This window comes from Labrus bergylta, chromosome 5, assembly GCF_963930695.1.
Source record: "Labrus bergylta chromosome 5, fLabBer1.1, whole genome shotgun sequence".
Taxonomy (NCBI): domain Eukaryota; kingdom Metazoa; phylum Chordata; class Actinopteri; order Labriformes; family Labridae; genus Labrus; species Labrus bergylta.
Window position 1 is genome coordinate 32005217 of NC_089199.1, and position 23550 is coordinate 32028766.

The window sequence follows — 23550 nt, forward strand, 5'->3', positions numbered from 1 at the left end:
CTGCCTGGTATCTGACTGTTCTGTTGTTTTTATGATTCATTAAAAGCTTATTTTTAAGTTTATACTATCAATGTATCCATCCATCCATTCATGTATCCACTCATCCATCCATCCACTCATCCATCCATTCATGTATCCACTCATCCATCCATCCATCCACTCATCCATCCATCCATCCACTCATCCATCCATCCATCCAAGCATCCACCCATCTATCCATCTATCTTCCATTCACTCATCCATCCATCCATCCATCCATCCACTCATCCATCCATCCACTCGTCCATCCATCCATCCATCCAATCATCCATCTATCATCCATTCACACATCCATCCATCCATCCATCCTTTTATTCAATCCATCCATCATCAACCCAACAATTCATCCATCCATCTAACTATCGATCCTTTTAAATCCATGCATCATCAACCCTATTATTTTTCCATCTGTCCATCTATCCATTCATTTATCCAACCTTTTAATCCATCCATCATCAACCCACCTATCTTTCCATCCATCCATCGTTGTTCTGTCATTAGCTTCAGATGTCATCAAGGCTGCAAACGTTATTCTTCTCTTTTTTTCATTTTATGATTTTCTTACTCTTTACTTTTTTCTCCTCCTTTTCTGTCTTTTCAAACATTTTCTCCTTTTCTTTCCTCCTCCTCCTCTCTCTCTCTGATTGTTTGTCTCTTTCTCTTTCTCTCTCTCTCCTCGCCTGAACTTGGCTGGGCCTAATGTAAATTAGCTCCGTCTCGTGGGACCTTGAATGCATCTCGTATCCCTGCATTACATCCACCCACTCTGTCTCTCTGTCTTTCTCTTCTTTTCTCCTCTCTTCCCACCTCACTCCATTGTCTTCCGCTGTCTACATGCAGTAAAACCCTCCACTGGATGATGCGAGAAACCAACCAGCAGCTCAGCCATGTAATATAGGTCTAATGCAGATTAGAGCTGTCCCACGAGATATTGAACACATCCCAGCAGCTCCCATTGTTGCTTCTGCCCACTTCATCCTCTGTTGCTTCCATTTCTCTCGCTCGCTCTCTCTCACTCGTTTTCTCCCACTCAGTCCCTCCCCTGCTCTGAAATTCAAATCCAAAATAACCTTTAGTGTCATGACTCAAATTGAAACAATGCTCTGCGTATTTGGGCAGCTTCTCATTAAAAGTATAACCAAAATGTAACCATGTCTTCCCTCGCATATTCCCACATTTTCCTGCTCCTTTCAATCCCCCTGTTCCTGCTGTCCTTCGTTGAGTTACACGTCTCATGGTTTCACACGACATTAACATCCTTTAACCACATATTTCTTCATTAGCTTCCTCATTAACCTCGATAATCTGTAATTTTATATGAAGCTGTTGTCAAGAACTCTGAGTTGCTGATCCTAGATTTCAGATCCAGTTACCCTCAAGGGAAATAAATGCAACAGCTCAACAGTTAGTTTACATAGGATGGGCATGTGCTTCACAAAGTAACAATGTTGTTCTGATTCTGATTTTCTGCTATGTGGGGTTTGTTTCCTGGTTGTGCATTGTTTGTCCGTGCAAACTTTTGTTAAAAAAACAAAATTTCTGAGAGTACGTTGTTCATTTTTGTTGGCTTTTGTTGGTGTTGTTACCCAAGAAGGGAGCTAGGCTCTTCCACCATTTTCAGCCCAAAGGCTAAGCTAAGTGAACCAGGAGTTGGTTGTTGCTTCAAACTTAAAGGCAGAGTTGCTCCAGATCCACTTTTTAAGATTTTGGTTGAAGTTGTCTTTAGGTCCTGACAGACATTAATAAATCATGTGCTCTGAAAAAGCACGGAAACAAGTTATAATGGTCTTCTCACCGTTATGTGGTGCACACAACAACGCAGAAGCCTCATTTGTCAACACAGCTGTCAATCATGACGTGATACTTTTTATAGCATCAAATAACAAATTAAACTTCTCAAGAAAATCATCATAATAAATATGGTGAAAAGCATCTTTGAGAACATTGTATTTTAATTTTATAGTTTGACCCATGTCCCATCTGTTAACATGGAGGAGGCGGAGCTTATGACCTATAATTGCAGCCTGTCAGTAGGGGGAACTCCAAATGTTTTGGCTTCACTTTCGAGTGGCTGTTATGTTGTCCATGTTTTTTTTTTTACAGTCGATGGTTAAAATAAATACGAGCAGTCAGCTCGGATTCTATTTGTATTTCTCTTTTGGTCAAAAGGACGACCTGCAATTCAACATGTTACCACAGGTGTCACCAATGAGCCCCGAACACAGATCAAATCGATTGCTACTTTTAAAATCATAATGGTTGTATTTATTATAATGCGTTTTATTGTACTGTGAGTAATCGGATCCATCTTCTTGATAGAAGTGTGACTCTCTAAACATCCTGCTCCGTCTTTCCCTCGCTTCTCGCTCCTCCCCGCCTCCTCCCTACTCAGATCTAATGTAAATTACGATGCTCCCTCGAGGCACTGAAGGCATCCCAGCTCTCTTGCCTTACAGCTCTACCCACTCCAGTGTTACCCTAAACCCACAGAGTGAGGTCACAGTCCTATCTGGTTACTCCTTACTGTATCCGAGCCTCCTCAGACCCCGTCCTTATGTTTCACCTGCTATCACCTGTCACATTCCTGCAGCTCAGTGGTGTCTCCAGACCGGCTTGCCATTGTTCAGGCCGAATCCCCGTGATCGTTCATAACTTCATTTGTCTTCTTCTTAGGCGCCAGTCAGCCCTGTCTCATATGAACCACACGCATATGTGTCTAACTTAGTTTGGTTCGTTTTTGAAGGAGACGGGATTCTACCTCGATGATTTTATTATATCTGATGAACAAATTATTACTTTATGTCTAAACTGGTGTTGGAGAAAGTATGCTGTACGTCATATATAGTTCCCCTTTTAGAGAAATTGTGGGATTTTTTTATCTGTCTGTCGTGTGTTTCTCGTTCTGTGTATCTGTTACGCTATTTTTTTTGTTGCAATTATCATAGTTGTAATTCTATAATTCTGTCTATAATTTTATATTTATTGTTTCATTAGGGACCAGCAGCCTTTTTTTTGTGCGGCCACTCTGAGCGCTTCTAGCTGGAAATCCTTTAACTTCTGAGAAATGCGCTGGTGACGGTCAACGGCGGTGAAATTCCCCGTATTATTGTCCCCTACGGATCGTGTCGTGTCCCCACATCCTCCTCGCTCTGCGTCCAGTGGAAGCCCTGATAGAGACGCTGTCATTTTTATTAAAGGAAGAATGTGCGTCTTTTTGATCCAGTAGGTGTCGCCCTTGAGCTCCAGCATGAAACCAAAACAAACTGCTGTTTGGCCACGCCTCCTCCATCCTGAAGCCTCCGCTCTCCTACAGAGACACACCTCCAACCCCTCTGCACTCACGTTCACATGAAGGACGCACCAAAACTTAGCACCGTTAAGCGCAAGCGGCTGACAGAATCATCCTTTGCTCGAGCTGCAATCACCTGTGTCCTGCATTGTTGTGTTAGCATGCTAATGTTAGATGTTAGCGCTCTTTAGTTAGCTTGTAGCTTCACATTTCATGTAAATCGTCACAGAATGAGCGTGTTCTAAAAAGCGGACTCTGTTGCTTCGTCGGCTACTTCTGGGTCTTTCTCTTTTACCTCAGGAGCCCCCCCGCCCCGCCCCGCCCTGCCCCGCCCCGCCCCCTCCCATCTGTCAGCTGTGAGGAGCATATATGAACAGCCAGGTCAGGAGAATATCCGGAGCAGTCCTCCTGAAATTATCTAGATATTTTCAGGAATGCAACCATTTTTTAACCATATTTTCTTCCTGTGATTCAGTTTAAATATCCACTGAGATTCAGTCTTATGCACCGAACAATCTAACACATCGACATTAAAGGTAATGCTGGTTGTTTCTCAGTTTGCTGACTTTGTTCAGATTCAGAAGAAGTCTGTGATATTTCATGATATTGATGGGCTCAGTCAGGAGGATTTTCCTCTGTGCTCCGAGCAGCAGCTGGAGCGGCGTGCTGACACGACACTGACGGCGATGCAAAGAGACACATTTGGAGGAATTTCAGGGGCTGCTGGCAACTGTGAATTATCACCCCCCCCGTGCGATGCTGTAGCTGCAGGATTATGCAACTGTGTGTCTCTCAACGAAAATTTCCATCGATGCCTCAGGACAGTGAGGTGAATTTTCAAAAACAGCAGAGAGAGAGCGAGAGAGAGAGAGAGAGAGTGGATAGATGAGGGAGAGGGAGATGGTTCACTTTGATGTTGATGTTTCAGTTTATCTCAACTTTCCTGCCAACAAAGCACATTAGATTAAAAAGGATAAGAAGCAGAAACAGAAAGTTTTGTGTTCTCGCCTGTAGGCGCAGGACGATGTGAGTTTGTGTGTAGCGTAAGCATTATTTATTACCAAGTTATCCATTGTAATAAATAATCTTCTTTTTCCTCTCGTCTCTCCTGATTGAACTGTATCGCTGCTTATCTTTGGATATGAAACCTGAAGTGCTGGACGTGTGTGTCTGAATCGGTGCATTGTGTTCGTGTGCAGGACAGTGCATCATCTGTGTTTGTGTGCGTGCGTGCGTGTGTGTTTGTGAGTGTGTGCGTGTGCGCGCATGTGTGTGGGTGTGTGCGCGCGTCAGTGTGCAGGACAGTGCACCATCTGTGTGTTTTGGCCACAGGTCATTTGGACAGCCTCACTGCCGTAACGTTCCACACCATTTACTCAAATCAGACAACTGCTACCTTGCTGTGCGCCTGGAACACACATACACACACACACACACACAGACACACACACACACACACACACACACACACACACACAGGCACAGATAAATTGTGGGGCCTTGGGTTGTAAAGTTGGATTTCTAAGTACATTTTATAAAGGGATTAGCGAGCAGAGAGTTATGAAATGCTCAGAGGATCTCAAACCTACTTACTGTACGTCCACTGTCAGCACATCGAGAGACGGTACAAACAACGTTAATCATCACTAAAGATCCATCAATCTCACAGACTCTTAAAACGATCGTGTCAAAACCAGTTTGACATTCTCCCACACATCCGTCGTATTGTAAGCTAACAGTTGTAAACATTGGGCTTTACTGCAGCGTGCTACTTTAAGATTAGCTGAGACCGCATGGACTGTCCAAACCATAGACTGTAAATATCAGTGGATGAAGCCTGCGTGACGTCACCCGTCTGTTCCTGCAGGGGGCGCTGGGAGTCCCATCGATGGCGGTCGCCATGCTGGAAATCCTGTCTCAGCCTAACTTTCAGTCAACCTAATGGGAGGGGGGGAGTAGCAAAGAGAATCACTCCCATGATTCCCCGCCCGGCCTTGACGTCAGCTTTTATTTTTGCTTTGATTGAGAGCCCCCTGGTGGTGGATTTTAACTAACTATCCTTTAAATTTCAGACCTTAATTAACTGTTGCTGACAGCAATCAGTTTAAGTCAAAGCATCTGATTTATGGATTGTGTTCAGGACGCAGCTTTAACATCTCATCCTGACTTGATCTGCATCCAGGTTTTATATTCCCTCCATTAAAAACCACAACCATAAAATGTACAGTCACAGCATGAAAACCTTTCTTCTTCTTGTATTCCTCACGGACTTGTACGTGTTGCCTCAGGATGTTGCTTTGTGCCCATATATGGACGTGGTTATGCAGCCACACTTTAATGGGCTTATTTTTATTTCCATAATGTTTTTCTTCTGGTCGGGGACAAAGCACTTTGCCCCCTGTTGAGAGGCAGAGTGTGTGAAATGAACTTTGCTGTCTAACCCTGCTGTTCTTCTTCTTCTTCTTTCTCTCTTGTCCTGATTTCTTTCCTCCACCCCTCCCTCACCACGCCTGTCAATCACTCCGTCTGTCCTCCAACGTCCCCTCTTGCTCGACTCTTGCGGTTTATCGTGGCACGATCCAAGCAAGAAGGATTTTTTATTTATTTAGACATCACATGAAAGTGTTATCTTTCAGTATGTTGACTGATGAAGAAGGTTATCTTACATCTTCCCCTCTCTGAAAGCTAAATAAACATGGATGGCACGTTTCTCGTCCTCGCTCTCTAACGACCTTTCTGCCTCGTTTGTCTCTTATAGCAGCACATGCATCAACACACAGCGACACAGGATGCCGCTGCAATTTCTGAACGTAGCCAATACATACTGTACATACATGCATCTTAAACAACACATTTATAGATGACAGGACAGGCGATAGGTGTTAGCGTTAGCTTGAAGCACAGCTTGTTATTCTGATTATTATTGACAATTGCAGTATGAATGTCAGTGTTGCCTTACAGCGATGTGAGGGGAAAGGTTGTGAACATGTCATTCTCCTCGCCTGTACTAGCTTCTGTAGCTTTGTAAATTTAATCCTCTGTTCTCTCTCTCTCTCCTGCAGCATTTCTAACGTCACCCCTAAAGTGGGAGAGAAGGACACTCAGAGAGCGATCCGACAAGCCTTCAACGTGTGGCAGACCGTCACTCCGCTCTCCTTCCAGGTCAGAGAAAAACGATGTGTATATTCTTTGTGACTCTTTTTTTATGATCCCTCCTTCAAAACAAATGGAAGTGAACATGGAAAATAAAAGCCCTGAGAAAAAGTGACAAAGCCTCTGGGAAAGTACAAAACCAAACGGATTTTATTCGTTTTCGTTTTAATTTACCGTAAAGTCGTCGACAAAGGCTCGTAGATGGAGCTTTACATTAGACTCTAATAGTAACACACACTCTAATGATTAGAGTGTGTGTTACTATTTTTAAGGGGACATATTCTGAAGAATCCTCTTCTACAGTTTTCTTGAACATATATTTGGGTAACCTGAGAGTCTACTGACCCACAACATGTGAAATAAACCCATCCAGTCCTTTGTTTGTGGCCTGCATAAGTCTTACAACACAGAGAAAAATGCTCCGTTTCAAATGTGCTCTCCTTGTGATGTCACAGTGGGATTTTGGTAAAAAAAAAAAACCCCTCCCCTCCCCTGGTATCTCCACCCATGGACTCCACCCCCAGACTAGAACAAAACTTTTGGGCAGGTCCACCATTTTTATTCTCACTACAGAGGAGTGATGTCTACCTGGAAAACTTGGGGGGGGGGGGGGGGGGGTCATTTCATTTAAAGAGACACACACACGAAAACGGAGCGTTCTGAGAGAGCTGGTTTATACAGGGTCACAAACCTCCTCTGGTGCTTGATTCATGTTATATTTTGACCAAAGCACAGCACAGATGTTTCATTTAGACCACAGAGGACTGTTTGAAAAGGTGGAGAAGGGGGATGATATGTCCTCTTTAACAGTGTTTTGATATGCTGGGTTTATGTCTTAATCACCTCCAGGGTTAGTGGGGGATCCCCGTTCTCTGGCACCCTCTTTTTAGTAAATTTGGGAATCTTAAATCTTAATCTTTAAATCTTAAACCCCCTACAAAGCCTCATTTAACCTCTGACCCGTCTCTGTTTGTGACGGGTTTGTTTCTTATTCTGTTTTAAATGGAACAAATATGTGATTTAAACGCATAGTTTGTAAAATCCACCACCAGGGGGCTCTATCTCAAAACAATAACAAAAGATGTCGTCGAGGCTGGTGGGGAATCATGGGAGTCCTCTCTGCTACTCACTTTCTTAACTCCACTCCTCTCGTATCTCACTCAGGAGGTGCCGCACTCGGAGATCAAGAACGAGGGGAAGGAGGCCGACATCATGATCTTCTTTGCCTCTGGTTTCCATGGCGACAGCTCTCCGTTTGACGGAGAGGGGGGTTTCCTGGCCCACGCGTACTTCCCCGGCGCCGGCATTGGAGGAGACACACACTTCGACTCCGACGAGCCCTGGACGCTGGGCAACGCCAACCACGACGGTGAGTCATCGAAAGATCTGTGTACGTGTCCTTTAATTGTCTGTCCTGCTTCGTTTGGACTTGATTGTGGGTTTTTCAGCTCAAGTCTCAGAAATAACTCAGGCCTGCATAACCCACTCTTCTGTCCTTGTCCGTTTCAGAACAAGTTCCTTATAATTAGATCTGGCTCGTGTGCCATCAAGAACGATGCTTGTTTATACAACGTGGCAGCACTCTAGTCTGCCTTTTTTTTTTTTAACCACGACCACAAAAAACATTCGACCAAACAAGCTGCCTGTGCTGCTCAACACGTGGACGGGTGACTAAACCCTCAGAGTTTGAGCTAAAGTGCTTCTACCCACATTTAACTTCTAGATAAAACACTAAGATCCCTCAGGTGGGTTCAGTCCGCAGCAGAACAGATTCCTCAATCACACGGTGGGCGCTAGGAAACAAAACTTTCTGTACCGGTCTCCATCACTCTCTCTCCTGTAAATAAACAGCTCCACAGCGCACCCTTTCAGTTCTGGAGCATATTTTCTGAATATTTGTGTTCTTGAATTGTTTCATTTTTGTTCTTGCTGGTCGTTATATGTTCATGTAGCTGTTTTGGCCTTTTTGCAGAGTGTTTTTAGTCGTTGCATTTGTTCCGAGAGTTTGCATTTGCTTTTGAATGTGCAGCGTTTCTGAATATTTTTTTAAAATATGTGTCGTTTCAGCAGTTGCCGAGCTTTTGACACCTACCAGCCACCGTACAAACACTCACAGTTATGGAAAGTTCAGTGACTCTTTAGTTTCTGTCCGTTAGGTTTTCCTCTCACTGTTCCTCCTCTACTCTGAAAATCTAGTACACAGCGCTGCAGGAGCCTTATTGGTCAGCAGAGCTGTCAATCATGACGTACACCCATTTTTATAGACGGTGAATAGTAAATGGACTTGAGCTTGTATATTTCTTTTCTAGTCTTCTGACTACTCAAGGCGCTTTGACACCACAGGTCACACCTACACATTCACACACTGATGGTGGAGGCATTCATACACCGCAGACGAAGCAGTGGGAGCAACTTGGGGTTAAGTGTCTTGCCTAAGGACACATCGAACATGTGGTTGCAGGAGCTGGAGATCGAACCCCCGACCTCCCGGTTGAGAGACAACTGAAACTACCAACAGCGGCCTCATAGCATCAAACAGCTCCGAGCGCTCCAAATGTTTTAGCTTCAATTTTGAGGAGCTGTCAGTTGATGCAAACAGGCACCATATAAACAGAGGTGATTCTAGAGCAGCGTTAAACTAGTCAACGAAATAAATGATGAAAATATTTGTTTAAATAACTCAACTATGATGATGAAGAGACAAAACTCCATTATTTAACAATTTGATAAATAATATTACTTCATCATCTAATTGATGAAAATGTGACGAAATGAAAACTACATTAAAAGTGATGATTATCACGTCCCCCCTCAGCTGTTCTAAAATGATTGTAAACCATAGCATACTTCATCAAAGGTGTGTGTGTGTGGTGAGTGCAACAACGTGCAGCCTGGAGCCTGCAGGTCCGTGAAGCCCCGCCCCCTGGAGCTTCTGATAATAAAAATAAAAGCTTGCGTCTGATTTTGTTGACTAAATATCTTCTATTGTCGTCAACTAAAATGATGTGCAATTTAAGTCAGTGACTAATTGACTAAATTAAATCAATAACAAATGACTAATATCTGATTAAATATAAAGGACATTTTCATCAGGAGACTATGACTAAAATGGTGTGAAGATTAACACTGTTCTAGAGTCTGTTGGGGCCCTCAGCAAAAATTCACCAAGGGCCCCTCCAACCAGCGCTGACGCCTACAAATGTTTTAAATTTTCAATCTCCAAAGTTCACAGTCTCCCCTATTCTAAGGGCTAGACCGACAACATTCAGTCATTTACTATTTTGCGAGTGAGTGATGTCAGATACGGAACGGCTTCCAAGTGTCATTGCAAACTTTGCACATTTTGAGCCACTGCTTTGGTGTAAAGTCTGTCAGCCCTCTGGCGCACCGAGCAGTTTTCTGCCTCGCTTAATTAACGTTATAAAACAAAGAGAGAGCGCACAACAATAATAGCAGGTGAGTCTTTAGTCTTTTTTCCGGTAACAAGAATTTATATTTTCCTACAAATGTCTTTTTCCACAAGTCAGACTAATTTATGAATATTGCAGCCGGCGTGAACACAGTGACTGACAGCTATGAAATACCAGCTGATTCCATTATTTATTGTTTGAATTAATAAAACATGTTATTTCTAAATGCGACGCTTCAGATGTGAAGATGTCCTCGCTCGGCGCTGCTCTATCTCTGAGCGCCACATTGTTTAGTCGCTGGATGAAAAATGGAGAGAGAAAGAAAAACACTTCACTTGGTAGGGTTTGTTATTTTTTTCATCCCAAGTCTTCTATCGCTGTTTGACAAACGACTTACGCCAGATTCCCTCTGCTTGAATAACTAACGTGTTGATAGAGAGGCAGAGAGACGCACGGAGAGAGGGAGTGATGGGGGGGGACATATCTGCTTTGAGAGATTAGCAGAAAAGAGAATTATCTCTGACAGAGAAGCTCTAAATTTGCCACACCACATTACGAGATAGTGTGAGAGTCGGATTCTAGCGTGAAACTGTCCCAGGAAATATCTGGAATTTTCTCAGGGATCTTGCATCAAAGGAGTTTTAATATCATGTGGCAAAGATTCATTTTACACTTACACTCGTTGTTTTTCTAAGTTAGACCGACAAGTAAATATGACTCATGTTTATGAAGCCACAAAAGAATTGCATGGTCAGGTCATGATGCATTTGTATGTGTGTGTGTGTGCTCACCCAGGTGCTCTCAGGTACACCCTCACCAACGTCGCCTAATCTCTAAAATCCCTCCACACACATACACACACAGAGAGTAATTGAAAGATTAGAAAGCAGATAGTGAGACGGCAAAAGTTCTCAGAAGCTACGAAAACTAATTCACGGTATCAGCTTCAGAAGGACGACAGGAGGACAAACAGTCCTCATTTTCACCTCGGCTTAAAACCTGGATGTCTGGTTTTTTTCTGTCGCTGCTGAGGGACGGACTGTCATTAACCTGTTCACAGACGCACAAACGTCGCCGTCAAAGACAAGAGATGCTGAAACTGCTGAATGGTAGAGATTTTTGTCCCCTTCTTCATGTTTTCAACGCGGTCGAATGGCGTTCTTACTGCTTGTTCTTGCAGCACAGGGTCCATGTTCTTTAAACACACCCCGTCTTAAACAACCTGGAGATGAGTCTATGAACTGATTAAGCCAGCCTTTTTCCAAACTTAACACTGCCGCGGCCCGCTTTGAAATACAAAATTACTCCGGGGCTCATTATAAAAAAATGTTTGGACTACATCTATAACTTTCCGTAAGGGTAAAATTATTGGACATGACAACATGATATTATGGCAAGAGAGACAAAAAAGTTTACTAAACATTATGTCCATGAATAGTCATGACATGCCTTACTAATCACTTAAAGGGTTGACTCATGGTAAATCATCATTATTGTGATATTTCTTTTATTTTTAAAATTGGTGGAGGGCTTTTCACGGTCCACCTGCAGTACCCGCACGGCCCACCAGGGGGCCGCAGCCCACACTTTGGGAATCACAGGATTAAGGCATTACACAGGGCTTTATATTAGCGCCCTTCCTTTTGTTAACACGCCCCCCTTGGGTGATATCATACAAGTAAGGCGTAACATTAGTTAAATGTGTTATGCAGATGACACTAATCTTTACCTGTGTATCAAACCTCATGATAAAACCAGCCTCCAAACACTCTGTAACTTCCTCGCTGACATTAAAAGTTGGACGTATAACAAGTTTCATCTGCTAAATGATGTTCTCTTCTTTTCCTCATCCATTGTTAGAACTCATTTTGACAATAACGTTGTTGGTCCCCCTTGCTCTGTTCTGGTGCGACATTCGATCTTGAACTTGACCAACATGTAAAAGAGGTTTTCCAATCATGTTTTTATATACTCCAGGATATCTCTAAAATCAAATTATTGGAATCATTCACTGATCTGGAGAAAGTTGGTCCTGCTCCCGTCTCATCTTAACGTTACTTTTGGCCCTGTATCCACCTAGCGTTTTTTTTGGGGTGGGAAAGCGCTGGCTGTGCACTCAGGATTGTTTGCATGAAGCGTTTGTGCGCTGAGCCCGTCCATCCTGTCTCTATGACGACAGCCGCTGTATTACCGACATTGCTTTGTACTTTTTACTGCATGTTTTATATTTGAGATTGTTTTTTTCCCGATCAGACACAGAGCAAGGAGGAGGTACAAGACATGGTCCATGGGTGGTAAAAATACAGGGAATATCAAACATTTGGGAAAGAGCGATGGTGACATCAACAGCGCCTTTCCGAAAAGTTTAAAGATTTTCAACTTGAGAGCCCGTAAGAATGGCCGCTGGGCTTTTTCTCCAGGCGGTCGCTTTCTGCTGCAAACCCTCTCTACTCATTGAAAACAGCTGAAAAAAGACGCTGCCGCCCAGAAATAAACGCCAGGTGGACATGGGGCCTAAGGCAATTGTGACCACGACTGTGCAATGAAATAGTTGCCTTTGTTATTGTCTTTCCTTTCTCTAAATTCAGATTATTTTGCCCTTTATGATATCACTTTTCCTGCAGAAAATAAGCTTGTTTTTGTCCGAGAATCATCATTAATATCGTCATAAATCCAGGTCCCGACATTTGTCACACATCTCCACTTTAAGCAGGGCATAAAAAAAAGCTTTGTTTTCTGCTTTGTCTTAATTCAGTAGACAACTTGACTCAGTTTGCTCTATGAACCCTCTGAAGTCTGAAGTCTTAAGATGCAGAAACTGGAGATAAACAAAAGAAAAGACTGTAATCCTCTGCAAGGGCAGACACAGACAAACACACAGAGAGAGTGTCTGAAACCGACTGTGTGTTTGAACTCAGGGTCTGGAGTTATAATCACCAAACACATAAGACCATTGTAGTCTGTCTGTATGGATATATAAGTAAAGAAAGCCCCCTGCTCTAATTTATTAAATCCTTGACATTTCAGTTCTAGCCTTTTACACAAGCCTGGGTCTCTGCTGACTTTTAGGTTTTACACACTTGATCTAATGCAAAGTCTGAATTCTGCTTCTCCAGTGTCTCCTAGTTAAAGTAAATGTTCTTCCATTCTCTGTGATAAATAGGCTTGATCCATTGTATTCATAAAAGAGCAGATGTAGAAAACATTGCCTCTTGTCTTTCTAATGTCGGATTAGGACAAGGAAGTGTTCACTACAATAAACTGCAGGATTGGTCCTTGAAGTTGACCTATTCTCATGATCCTCATTTTAGAACTCACATATAGTGTTACAAGGCTGGATGCGCAAACTGAGCGTGGGCAAAGTTAAAGATCATGAAGTAAACATATGTTGGAGTAATCCCAGGATGAGTCTGCAGAGGGCGCTAAACGGCTTGTCATGCAATAGTTCCCCGATATGAAGCAGAGAATTTCACCAGACGGCTTCAAGCCTCTGCGTAAACCGGTGAAACCTCTAACATAGACTCTCTTCTCCCAGCACTGGAGAGCAGCCCTCCCCTGGCAGCCCTGCAGCGTTCTGCCCCTGGAAGGCTTCCAGAGAGATTGCCAATCAGAAGAAAGTGGGCACATGGGGAGGGTGGTTTTAAAGAGACAAAAGCGGGAATCAAAGCGTTTCAGGCAGGGGCTGAAATGAGAGTTCTTACAGTCGACAATTTCAGATAAATAAGGAGGTTTCTGAGCTGCTGAGCTGCTCTATAGGTTTCACAGAATGACCACATGAAAGGTAACAACATAAATAGGTCAAGATCTCGAGAAAATAACCAAGCTAGACTTGTTGTCACGGGTAAAATAAGAACAGTAAAATGTACGTATGCATGTCCTCTTAGGGCTTCCACACTTAGCAAAACTTTTGCTGAGCTAAAAGTTCATTTCTGACACGACGTGTTCAAAGTGATCTCCGGAGCACAAACTGGTCCCTGCCAGGACTGAACGTTTTATCAGGAAAACTGCTCGAGTTGAACAAAGCGGACTCTGTGCACGAGTCAAACGGGGATTACTTGAGAGACAGGTTTCATCCCGGCGTTATCAAACATCATCTTTATCGCAGGCCGCCAGATGACTGCGGGGCAAAAAAAAAACCTGATAGAAGGAGCGGTTATCGTCACTGCAGGGAGCCGAGGCAGACTATAGACGGACCATGAGGGGAGAGGCAGACACATACAGAGAGAGCACTGGGATTTCCTCCAAGCCCCGTTGTACATGAAGTGTACGTCTTGTGCTGTTAAATCATCTTTATCTTTCCTGTGACACGGAGGAGAGGGAGGCATAGGGAGCGCGGCGATAAAGGCTGGTGGAGGGGATGTGGGAGGAGGAGGAGGAGGAGGAGGAGGAGGAGGAGGGGAGCTGTGGTGAGAGATGAAGAGCTTAACAAAAGAGAGAGGGGAAAGAAACAGCACAGGAATAGAAGAGCGAGAGAGAGTGTGCTTTGTGTAAAGGTTTGATATTAAAAATTAGTGACAGAGCTAAAACATTTAAAAAAAATGTTTTGTCAGCTCATCACTTTTTTCCTAATCAGACTATCTCAACAACGATTTGATGTTTTGCTACAACAATAATGCTCACACGTTCTTGTTGCACAGAGGAGGAAATTGTTGTGTTACAACATTTCATAATCGTAAGAGAGCACGGCACGGCGGGAGCTCCACATACACACAAAGTCAGACATGCACACACACACAGCTGCTCTCCCCCGCTGGCTCTTCCAATCCCTTCTGGCTCCTCCGTTACTACCTCCAGAGGCGAGGGGGGGGGGGGACCACTAGCAGCAGTCTGAATAGGACTAGTGACTTTAGGTAAAGGCTGCTTCGATGCAAACTTTTAGCTGTCTAGAAAGTTTAAGCATGATCAGGAGCTGAAACGTAAGAACGTGGAAATGTATGCAACCAAATTAAACCTGCAGAGAAAAGAGAGGGAGAGAAGAAACAAAACAAATGATAAACTGTTTGTGTGGAAGGGAACAAATAACACTTCCTGTGACCATCTTTGTTTCAGTCTACAAGTCATCCACTGGCCACCGAGGCGACTATCTTCAAACAGACGAGCCCGGCTGAAGAGAAAAAAGATAATTAGGTTCTCTAATGAGGTTCAAACAGAGTCAAACCAATTACAGAGCCGATGAAATGTATTAATTTGAGCTCTGCGTTCGGAGCGTACAAAGTCATTAAACGTGTGACAGCGGCTCAGAATCTCAGTTTTTCAGATAACGACAGAGAAACCTAGTTTTTTTTTACCGACCCCCCCCCCCCACACACACACACACACACACACACACACAGGAATACGTGACATTCAGGTTCCTTTCTTTATCAGCTGTGATAAGAGCACAAGTAGCAGAGTGAAAAAAGTACAAGTTTTGATGGGTTCTGTTGCTGGTATTTCAAGCTACAGCTGGAAAAATGATCCCTTTAAAGAAATAATTGAAATCCTGCTGCTTCTTCTTTTTTTTGGGCTGAATCAATCCCTTCTCTCTGCTCCAATTTCTTGCATCATCTGTAATCATCCTCTCAAGGAACATCCTATATTTAGGCCACATGTTATTTTGAGTGTCTCTGTCACCAGTACAAAAAAATACAGATGAGTTTTAGGCGCTTGCAGTCCACCTTCACTTTAATGAAATACAAGCGCAGACATACTTCAGTCCACAGTGTGTTAATAATGTTCCTGAAGCCGTTTGTTCAAAAACTAATCAAAGAATAAACTTAAAAAGTTCTCTTGTAACAGTAACAGGTAGATCTGCAACAACAGATAACCTTATTCTTCATTTTAGTTAAATGGATATATTTTACTTTAAAGGAGCAGTATGTAACTCTGACACCTAGTGTTTAAAATGGGTACTGCAGTCCAAATTTAAAACATTGTAGAGCTGTCTCCCCCCCCCCCTCCTCTCTAGAGTGGATGCTCACTCAGGTCACCATGTGGTGGACTCTGAAGCTTCAGTGTTTATCCAGCTCTGCATGGGTCTGTAAACCTTTCTGTGTTCTAACCTCTCTCCATTTTTCAAAAGCATCTCCAATATTGATCCTAGTTTGAGCACGTTTCTGCTCGTGGAGCTTATTAGAAACATGCAGAGGCTTTTTAGGTCGGGTACAATCACTTCTATCTGAACCACTTCTCCTCTTTAGTGAAGCATAAACAAGCTGAAGGTAGCGCAATGCAGTCCACATGAACACAGACACAACAACAACAAACCCAAAGGGAGTTTGACTTCACTGTTTTTAGGATGTATGATTTTTGCCATATTTATTTCTATCTAACCAAGAACTGTCTCTAAACTAACACAACAACAAATTAATACGTGGCTTAGTAACACATACATGTTTGTTTTTGAGAAGCCATTTTTCTTTGCAACATTCTCAGTCGGCACTGACCATCAAATGTGCCCGCACTCACAACAAATTAATTTCCGAGCCTGTGCGGTTTCCTCTTCATGTGATGAGCTTTCAGCCGTGATTATGAGCAGAGCCTTTGAGACTGTGAGTCATCAGATCGTGGAGTGTATCTTGTTGTATATTTTCATCTTCCACATGCAGCTTGTTCATGAGCGTAATTTCACATCCTGGAGCAGCAGCAGCACATTATTTATAAAGTCACAGATTATAATTTTAAAATCTCACTTTGTGCAGTCATGACTTTCACTTGATGTGGCAGCGAACAGTTTGCCGCACTCCAAAGTAATCCCCGTCAAGCAGCAAGCGTTTGAAGAAGTGGCTCATGCTGGACTTTAAAAAAAAATAAAAAGTGAGCTTTGGATTCTCGAGCTGACAGTCGCCTCCGTTTCCCCACAAATTCTTCTTTTGAAGTGCGCTTCATGTTACACTGCTGATGAGTCAACAGCATCACAGACTAACTTTAGCTCCCTTCTGCAGCGTGTTTCTGGTCTTTTCTGTTGTGTTGCACTGCAGAGGCTTTGTTCCATTTTAGACAAGAGGGAGATGTTGAGTTAGTCCTTTTTTTTTTTTAACTGAGCACAAACCAGCAGAAAGGCCTCCAGCAGCACAAGGTGTGTTTCATTACCTGTTTTATTTCTTCTGCTGAGAAAAGATCGTCAGGGAGACTCATCATCTCTCCTTTCACTTGGTTTATTTTTCCATCTTCATCGTCCTCGGGCTGCCTCTCCTCCTCCCTCTCTCCATCTGTTCCCGTCTCTTACTTCAGTTCCTCATCTCTCTCCTCCCGTCTTCCTCCCTCTGCAGGTAACGATCTGTTCCTGGTGGCGGTGCACGAGTTGGGTCATGCGTTGGGTTTGGAGCACTCCAACGATCCCAGCGCCATCATGGCTCCTTTCTATCAGTACATGGACACGCACAACTTCAAGCTGCCGCTGGACGACCTGCAGGGCATTCAGAAAATCTACGGTGAGATTCAAGTTTATTCATTTATCATGAAAATGATCTTTTCCACAGCTGTGTTCACACTTTAAAGTCTTAATATGCGATTTTTTACACTTAAATGTAGAAAACAAGTCTATCCTCTGAAAATAACTCTGTGAGTAATGACTGTCTACAATGGGTGTAACACCCGAGTCCCACTGTCTGTGATGTTTTCAGAGTTTTCAGAGTCCTATCTTCACTTTGTTTACATCGCCCAGATGGCCGGCTGACTCCTCCCCTCGTGTATAAAAGTTGTTTAATTGAGGGACTAGAGAAAAGAAGAATAACATACTGTACTCACTGCTTAACTGTGTTTCTAGATCACGCTCATTTCAGGTAAATTTACATGCAGTGTGAAGATACCAGCATAATAAAGATCGCTAGCATTAGCATGCTAACACAACAATGCAGCGGGAGTTGTTTTGGTTTCATGCTGGTGCTCAAGGGCGACATCTGCTGGATCAAAAAATCACATCTAAAGATTTTAAGAGGGAACTGTTTTTACTTTTGTGAGACAAACTGATAATGATATTGGTCCAATGGCACAGCCTTCTTCTTCTTCTGCACACTTTTAAATTCAGCCTTCTAATACCTCGGCTTATCGATGCAGTCTGGAGCCTTTCTTACGTTAAGGATGCACAATGAGGTTTCTGTTTTATGATACTGGGAACCAATCATTCTGATATGATTACCAACATTTGTTCACATCTTTGTCTTTTAAAAAAGAACTTCAGAAAGTGTAGTTGCACGCACCAGGGTCAGAAACGCCAAGAAGTAGCGTTCATAAGATGAAATATACACCACTGTGGCAAATACAAAGCATGTTCTTGACCTGACGTGAGGGTGCTAATGTTAGTGTTTTATGAAAATGACTGCCTTAGAATACAAACACACTCAGACGGTCTTGATCCCTAAATGTCTTGGTCTCGTCTCTGTCTCGGAGCACCCAGGTCTTGGGTATGTCTTAGTCCTGGTTAGTGTGGTCTTGACTACAACACTACTCTAAACTCTAAACCCTCCCCCCCCCCTCCATCAGGTCTGCACCGTCTGTCCCGCCTCAAAGTGCAACTTTATATGTTGGCATTCGATTCATCTAATCCCGAACAGGCGGGTTCTCTCAGGTTTTTCTGTATTACTTCTTTGTTCTTGTCTCTGTATTCTTATTATTCTTATACTTATGTATAGTTTATTGTATGCATTGCAGTTAGCTGCTGTTTTTAAATGTTCTTTTATAGAAAACATGGGACCTGACTTGACATAAATAGTTTTGAAAAATTATTTTATTTAATTAAAAAGAGAGACTTGTCCTTAAAAGTCTGCGACTAAACATGAAAAACACTTCAGACCTAAAAGCATGAACTTGCTAAAGCAACAACAGCACACCTGGAACATGAATAATTCATCTTCAAGCCCACAGTGAGTTATACAGACCTGATGTCCTGCAGCAGCTGCATGCATGTGTGAATGTAAAGCAGGTTCATATTATTACTCTGCGCTGATCAGTGTTTGCCTGGAAAGAGAAAAACTTCAGAAAACAAAATGCTCGACTTTGTGTCTGTTTGCTTTGTGCTCTCACCACCAGGGACACTTTGCTCTGTTTCAGAGAAAACGCTTCACTTTACAGTCGACTCGTTTTCTTTAAATGAACAAAGAGAAACCCCGAGACGCCGTCTGTCCACTCTGAAATAATCATGACGGCTTCTGTTGTCATGTGCTGTACTTAAATCTTTGATTCCTGGAAACAAAGAAGCAGGAGAAGCAGAAACAAACCTTAAAACAAACATGGCTGCCGGGTCAGAAAGGAGGCTGTAATGAAACATAAGTACGGCACTTATTATTATATACAGTATCTCATCAGTTCTAATCCCAGCAATAAATCCATATTGTATCATAATCTTTATATTTTTATGGTCCTGTCTCCTTTAAACTTCAGAGCAGGAAGCTTGTCGTTGTCCCGCAGAACAAAAGAATTATCTGAACATGAAAGGTCGTGATCCACGGTGACATTTAGAGTCCCTGTTGATGAGACATACTTGTCCAGTTGTGTTCAGTGAAGACAACAGAAACTGAGACTGTGGAGTTTATCTTGTTTATAATTGTTTTTCCAGCACCTTAAAGGGACAGTTCTGTTTTTTTAAATTGGGGTTTTATGAAGTACTCGTCGTCCGTTGGTGTTTTGGCAACAGCAGAATGCCGGACAGCTCGCCCCCTTTAATGAAAAACCGACGGGAGTGCCATGCAGAACGCAGGACTACGCTGAAAATTAGGGTAACAATAGGACATGGAGCGAGAAAGCACCAAGCCTCCAAAGCCCTACCAGAGAGGGGGCGTGGTCAGACACAGCTCATTTACATATTTAAAGGTACAGACACAGAAACAGCCTGTTCTGAGCAGGGCTGAAATAGAGGGGTTTATAGGCATGATCAAATACAGGATCAGAGTGGATTTACAACAAGAAACTTCACACACATGTTTTGAGGAGCTCTGAGACTTATTTAAACTGGTTGAAGAAGAGGAGGATATGTGACCTTTAAATACACTAGTTTCATTCATAACAACGGCTTCCTTCTGCATAGAAACATGAATGAATCAGACAACCAGATATTCTTTTATCTGGGAGGATTGAGCAGAAAAAGTCCTGCTCACACAGCTCAAATCAATGACTCAGTGACTCATGTTATTGTGGATCTTTGTGTTCTTTTAGTCACTAAAGCACAGCGGTGTGTCATGACGCCACAAACAGTCTGAAACAACAAATTAATCACCACAGTGGAATAACTTTGGTTGTTTTTTTGTTTCTTTTTCACATCAGGCATCCCCACAGCCATGCTGGAGCCGACCAGGCCGTTACCCACCTTACCCTCCCGACGCCCACACTCCACCTCCGAACGCAAACACTCCCGCCCGCCTCGTCCCCCCGGCGACCGGCCGGCGCTGCCTGGAAACGGCAAACCCAACATCTGTGAAGGCAACTTCAACACTGTGGCCTTCTTCAGACGGGAGATGTTCGTCTTCAAGGTGAGACGGAGCAAAAACACGACGAACACACTCACACAGGTGTTTGGTGCACTGTTGCTCTTTGAGCTGTCAAAGAGCATCTAACACTCTGGAAACATTTGATGTTGAAATAGGTTTCCTCTTGCGGTGCCTTTTAGCAGCGATAAACTATTTTAGACATGCTCATGGACCTGCTCAACAACCCGGATGTAAACGAGCACAGTGAGCAGATAGCGTCTCACGGGAACAACGTGGTTCGGCAGTATTTTGATCTAGAGATGAAGTCATATGTAGGCTGTATCAGGTTTAACTAGCATACCAAACAGAGCAATGAGTAACCACATTTAGCACAGTCATGTGCACGTTAACCTGCGGGGAGTACTGAAGGCTGGTGCTGCTAGCGCTGCTAACGTTAGCCACACTCAGCAAACCAAAGTAGAATGATTACCCACTAAAATTAACCCACTGTTAAATTTGTTTCCTGAGTGTTTTCTTACCTCTAGACTAAACAGTCAGTCAGAACTTTTATTTTCATTTCACTGACTATGACATTAGTCGGCTGGGAACATCCCTACTTTGAACCCTGGACGTAACACAATTCTTCAGTGTTTAGCACATTCTGTACAATCATTACAGCTGCACACTCTTTTTCTACAAGTATATGATTGTTTAAATCACAAACGTTGATGCAAACTCTGAGAGATCATCCTTGGTAAAAAAAAAATCTTTTTGTTTGTTTGTTTTTTAAAGATTTATTTTTGGGCTCTCCTGAGGTAAGAGATGATGTAAAAGAAAAAAAAACGGCGCGGAAGTAACGGACGACGCTACACAGTCCTCTATACGACGCTATAATGAGAATATGTGTGTTTGTATCAATGAATCTCAATGTGAAGTAAAGAGTGAAGAAGAACATCCTGGAGAACAGGAAACATGCAGCAGCAGGTTGATTAGAGCACGGAGATGGTAGAGGTGGCGTGCAGACAGTCTATGGTCGTGCAGCGATCACAGGGAGTAAAGGTCACCACCCCCTCCCACTGGCCCCTCCCACTGGCCCCTCCCACTGGCTCCAGGTGAATTCTCCTGATTATATCCTGCTGTGTTCTCACATCAGCTCACTCTGACTTTCTGCAGAATAAACACAAGGAGGCTGGAGGAGAAACTCCGGGTGAAGTCAGAGTGAATGATTTGTGCTGTTTGAGTTTTTCAGGAGGTTTCCCTTTGTGTTGACTGTGATGCAGACACACAGATAGATGAGGGAACGGTACTTATCTGCTGCGAGCTGCTACAGAGGAGGAGTCGTGGCTGTATAAAAACAGGCGGACACTGGGGGATTTGGATAAAGCTTTATTAAACATTAAGTGGAGAGAGGAGCAGAGCAGCCGGTCGCTCTGAAGCTCAGAATGTAAACACGTGTGATGGGTTTGATTCCCAGCGGTGAACTGCAGGGCTTAAAATGTGTCCTCTGGTAAGACGTGCAGGGCGCAAAACATGAGAGAAAATCAGCCCAGTGACATATGGTGCCATCCAGCCTCTGATCATGAACACCAGGCGTGTGCTATAAGAGCAGACGTAGCTACTGGTTATAACGGCTCTATGACCATCACACCTGCACGCACACAGCAGAGTGAAGTCATACGGAGAAACAGCAACAAGTGAAGGTTTCAAATATGAAACAGAAAAGTGTGTGTGTTTAGAGAGAGAGAGAGAGAGAGAGAGAGAGAGAGAGAGGTGCAGGTTAGAGGAGGAGGAAAAATCCATTTTGATGTCTCTGATCTTTAAACTGAATGTGTGAAAAGGTCACAGACCCGTCTCTCTCTCCGTCTGTCTCCCTTCCTGCCTGTCGATGTTTGTCTTTCTCGCTTCCATCTGCTCACCTCTTCATACCCGTCTGTCTCTGCCTGACGGTATTCCTCTCCCTTCATCTTTCAGTCTTCCTACCCGTCTGCTCATCTGTCTCTCTCTCTCTCTTTCTAAACTGAACACTGAAACTCTTTCACATCGAGTGTTTTCAACTCAAAGAGACTTTTCACATCAAACACCTGAAAAATGTTTTCTTTGATATTTGGTGATGCACGATCGAGGGAGACTCCTGTTCTGTCTTTTTTCTGCAGGGTTAACATCTCAGCTAACCAACATCAGCTTCTGCGTTTTATTACCAAACATCTACACACAGGTTTATGTTAAAAGAAACAACCTGTGCAAAACTGCATCTGGCTCCTTGTCATGAATGAAGACGTTCTCTGTCAGTCTTCAGTGTTTCCAGTTTTATTTTGTAGTTCTTGTCTCCAGTGGTACTTGTCTTGTTTATTTTCCTCCCTGTGTGATTTTACTCCTCTTTGATTGCCTGTTAGGTTCACCTGTGTTCTTGTTTCTCACACCTGTAGTTGATTGGCTCGTCTGGTTTTAGTGTCTGTGTGAAGCCGAGCACACACCAGAAGATTTTTAAACTCTTGAACGATTTGTAAAATGTGAGAGTGCCCACACATGACGAGAAATCATGACAGAGCAACGAGACGACCGACTCAGCTCATCACACACTAACAGATTCATTCACCAACAACCAGAGTCTCCACTCTCACAACTCGTCATCTCACGTGGTCAGACGGCGCTTCAGAGTGAACAAACACGATGGTCAAGCTAAATGTGGCTAGCTGTTAGCTCACTGCTACATCGACCGACTAAATATGGAACACTTTTAATATCTGAGATTTCAAATCAAGGCGGCCTTATCGTCTTCTGAGCAGATCAGGGAGGTTAAAGACACTCTTAACACATCTCACACCTCAGGAACATCTGGAAACATCATCTTTGGAAACATCAGATAATCTGACCTTTGCTGACTTTGGTCTTCGAGGGGAATCTGGCTCAGAGTCGTCCCGACTATCTCGTAGTGTGTCAGTACGTTGCGTCTACCCTCCCGTGTTCGTGTGTGGATTTCTGAGTGTTTCTGGTCGAGACTTCTTTTTGTAATTTCTCCCGTGTGCCAGATCATTTGAGTTGGACGTTGGATGGACAGCTTTAGGTTTTTCAGTTTAGTCTTTCGTTTACATGAATCATTTTTTAAAGATTTATTTTTGTGCCTTTAACGGAGAGATAGGAAAGTGGATAGAGTCAGAAACAGGGCGAGAGAGAGTGGGGAATGAAATGCGGGGAAAAGGAGCCACAGGCTGGATTTGAACCTGGGCCGCCCGCTTTGAGGACTACAGCCTCCGTTTACATAAATCATTTTTGTTTT

At 43.3% G+C, this 23550-nt stretch overlaps 1 protein-coding gene across 1 annotated transcript in view; it reads left to right on the forward strand.

Annotated features, from left to right (window-relative positions):
* Positions 1-23550, forward strand: part of mmp24 (matrix metallopeptidase 24) — a 69539-nt gene that overhangs the window by 22655 nt on the left and 23334 nt on the right. Inside the window, exons 4-7 of the mRNA XM_020653063.3 lie at positions 6391-6490; positions 7646-7850; positions 17142-17303; positions 20131-20336. Of these exons, the coding sequence (XP_020508719.1) occupies positions 6391-6490; positions 7646-7850; positions 17142-17303; positions 20131-20336 (673 nt within the window). The remainder of the gene's footprint in view (positions 1-6390; positions 6491-7645; positions 7851-17141; positions 17304-20130; positions 20337-23550) is intronic.